General features: G+C 18.7%; 1 protein-coding gene across 1 annotated transcript, besides 1 other annotated feature; it reads right to left on the bottom strand.

Annotated features, from left to right (window-relative positions):
* Positions 1-175: part of a repeat region that runs on past the window's edge.
* A 1,096-nt stretch (positions 176-1,271) lies between these two features.
* On the bottom strand, positions 1,272-3,194 carry PGAL8A_00186900 (fam-f protein; the record flags this gene model as incomplete). Its single annotated transcript, XM_028670552.1, has 3 exons — positions 1,272-2,925; positions 3,028-3,086; positions 3,153-3,194. 3 exons carry the CDS (start codon positions 3,192-3,194, stop codon positions 1,272-1,274), a joined length of 1,755 nt encoding a protein of 584 aa, XP_028527293.1.
* Between the last annotated feature and the right edge of the window lie 666 nt (positions 3,195-3,860).

Below are 3,860 nucleotides of genomic sequence, written 5' to 3'. Positions count from 1 at the left end.
TTTTATACAAGTTATTGAAATTAAAAAAAAAAGCCTGAACTTGTGAATTAGAATCTGAAAACCACTCTGATATATATAAAATAAATATTACAATACCATATTAATTAAACGATAATGGAAACAAAAGATAAATGATAATACACAAAAAGGACTCGAAACTGTAAGACAACTCAAATAGAATAAAATAAAATAATGCCATTGTTTTACTTAAGATGATAGAATATTGTGCACAAAAATATTATAGCCTCCTTTTGTATAATATTTAGATGAACAAATAGAATAAATACATTTTATTTTGTGCATATTAAGTTGTGGGGAAAATGTGCCATGATAAACTCGTACGACAAAATAATCATTCAAAAATACATGAATTAAGAAAAAAAAAATATATGCTGACACTAAAAGTGAGTACAAAAAAAAAAAAAATAAACAAATAATAATAATAATAATAATTTTTTTTTTGAAATATGACACGGACATAAAAAAAAAAGTGTTCTAGGATAATAATTTTTTTATTACATTCTTTTTTTTTTTAGTGTAAACATTTATGATCGCACATCATATGCACGATATAATATACACAAAATGAAATTTTTTTATTGTATTTATTCATATATATGATATGTAGAAGAGGCATGTAGTATTATTTATATATTATATACGTACTTTATATGCTTATTTTTTTTTTTTTAAGAGATTATATAGCACAGAAGTTATTTCAGAAATGCGTAAAGAACGTAAAATAAAAAATAAATTTTTTTTTTTTTAATTTAATAATGAATGATCAATTATTAAATGAAATAAATATTATGAAGAAAAGATTAACTCTTATTAAGGATAAATGTGTATTATATTTCGGATACATGTAATAAATTATTTAATCTTTAACAAAATTATATAATTATTTTTATTAAACAGTATTGAAGCTGTTACAAAATTTTAGAGAACTAAGAATAATAAACTATTTATTCAACACATAATTGATAAAGGAATTTTAAATTTAATGCAAAGAAAATTATTTGTTATATGTTATATAATTAAATAGGATCATGTATTATATACAATATTTATTTTTATAATAAATAAAATAGTATAAGTGACCCTACCTCCTATATATTAACTTGACAGTTTAGTGTACTTCATATGTAATTAAATATCAAATTGATAAATCAAAAACAAAAGGAAAACAAAAAATGATTGTTTTAAAAGTAATTATAATAATGTACATATTATTTTTTATTTGTAAATACTTTTTTTTTCAACATAAATCACTAAATATAAATATATTTATATTTTTTTTCATAAATACTATCAAAGTTCATAATATCATACAGAAAGTATAATATAACATTTTTGTTCAATAATTTTTTTATTTTAGAACTGAAATAAAGTTTTTCTGATTTGTTCAACTCATTATTTAACGAATATATTAAGAATCTAAAGATAATAAACTTATGTATTCCTTCATCCAAGTCCAATAGTGCTGAAGATAAATCTATAGAACAATGCTTAATATTATTAATAAAGCTATTTCTTTCATAAATATTAGCATATTTTAATATTAAATTTTCAGATTTATTTTTTGGAACAAATAAAACTTTTTCATTTATTTTACTGTGGGTACCTATAAATTTTTTTTTATCTAACCTTCTATCTTTCGATTCATTTTTAAGTAATTGTATAAAATTTTCATACTCATTAATTTGTTTCTTACATAATAATGAGAATACAATAACTTCAAAAATTTCTGTAATATGTTTTATATCAATTGATCCATAAAGCTTGCTTACTAATGATCTAATACCCGTACTATTCACATCGAAACCAAAAATATCTTTTATATAGGTTTTAAATTCAACTAAGGTTTCTTTTATCTCTTCTTTTTCTTGTAAAAATAAATCATTTATTTTATTTAAAATTTTATGTTGAAATAACAGGTCATTATATTTTTCCTTAATTTTATCTAATTTAAACTTATTTTTCGAAAGGTTTATTTCAAGTATGTATGCAATAAATGATATTATACATTTTATGTCTCCATTTAAAATTTTATTTAATAACTTAAATAATTTATGTGTTTTATCCTCTATTGTACGATTTAATTCTCTAATTGTAATATTAATTAAGCTATTAAATTCATTAACATTTTCTTTTATAGAAATAACTGTAGTAGATCTTTTTTTATTAAATAAAAATATGGAATTAGTAAATTCATTAAAAATATTTTTCATTACATATCTATAATAGTCAATGATATCAGAATCATCTCCATTAACATATTTAAGAGGAAATTTATTTATACATAAATTAAAATAATTAGAAGCATAAATTCTGTAATTAAAAATACCATTACTAAGTTTAAAAAAAAATATATCATTTTTTTCATTCAATTTGCTAAAATAGTCAAAGGAATTTTCTAACATTAAATGAAACTCTCCACTTAATTTTAACTGTTCTAAGTATTCATGTGCGTTTTGTTCATTAATTAATAGATCAATGTTATCTCCATTGTGATTTAGGGTAATTTTTACCTCATTAAATCTGAGTAATTCAGATTTATCAGAAGAGTTAAGTTCCTGAAATACCATATTTATATGATCTTTTGCATCATCAAGTGAGTTTCTTAAAAAATTTAACACTTCGTAGCTGGTATCATTTAGTGTGTTATATATAGATATAATATGCTTTTTCTCTTTTTCTATGTAATTGCAATAATTTTTTAAAAATATCGTATCTATTAATTTTACAAATAAATTTCTTGAATCTCCAAAATAGCCTTCAGTCAATGTGTTTCCATAATGTGATTCTCTTCTGTTGTATAATAATTGTAGATCTTTCATTGAAATACCTGAAGAATTTATAATATCCTCATCTTTAAAATCATACAATTCCGCTAAATTTCTTACCAATTGTATTTCTATATTCCTTATAAATTTGAGTTTATATCTGATTAAATGTAAAAAAAAAATATTAAATTTATTATGAACATGTAATATTTCTTTTTTAAAAATAAAAAAAATTAAATACTTTTTTGAGTTATAATATGGATCAATGCAACTAAAGTAAATATATACTACTATCCTGATCTATAAAAAATTAAAAAAAAAAAATAATAAAACTCTTTTTTTTTTATTTATTCTAAATATTATTACCAAAAAATGAAAATGATATAGTAAGAATGAATGAAATTTCATTTGAAATTTCTATTATTATTTATATTTTTAAAAGATATTTAAAAATAAAGAATTATCTACAATGAAATTTCATTTCGGATTCCTTATTTTACACTAAAACAAAATTTTTATTTAGATTTTCTATAAAAAATTTGATAAATCTGTTCATTATATAAAATAAAACATTTTTTTATTTAAATTAAAATAGTAAGATATTTTTTAATTATCATAAAATTTCTTACTTTCTACTTAATTAATACGCATATTTTATAACTTAAAAGCACAATATTCTTTTAATTATGATTTCATAAAATTAAAAAATACATAAATTTCTTTTTATTTTTAGAGGTTAAAAATAATATATATATATATTTTTTTTTCTGGTTAACTACATTTAATAAGAATTATGTAATAGTTATTAAAACTTTTAAATTTATGATTTTTTAGTTTTATATTTCCCTTTTAATGAATATATAAATTTCATAAGAATAAAAGAGTAAATTTTAAATCTTTAAAAAATATATTCTAATAAAAAACAAACAAGATTTAATTTTAGCATGCTTTAAATGTCAAATATAGTTCTTCTTACTTATTCTAAATCTATATATGTTAAAATTCTAATTTGTTTTATATTTCTTTTTTTTTTGAAGAGCATAGTCTTATGATATATGAATTACTTTAATTTTA

The sequence above is a fragment of the Plasmodium gallinaceum genome (genome assembly GCF_900005855.1).
Source record: "Plasmodium gallinaceum strain 8A genome assembly, contig: PGAL8A_v1_70, whole genome shotgun sequence".
Taxonomy (NCBI): domain Eukaryota; phylum Apicomplexa; class Aconoidasida; order Haemosporida; family Plasmodiidae; genus Plasmodium; species Plasmodium gallinaceum.
The sequence above is the reverse complement of the archived record's forward strand: the minus strand, read 5'-3'. Positions and strand labels throughout refer to the sequence as shown.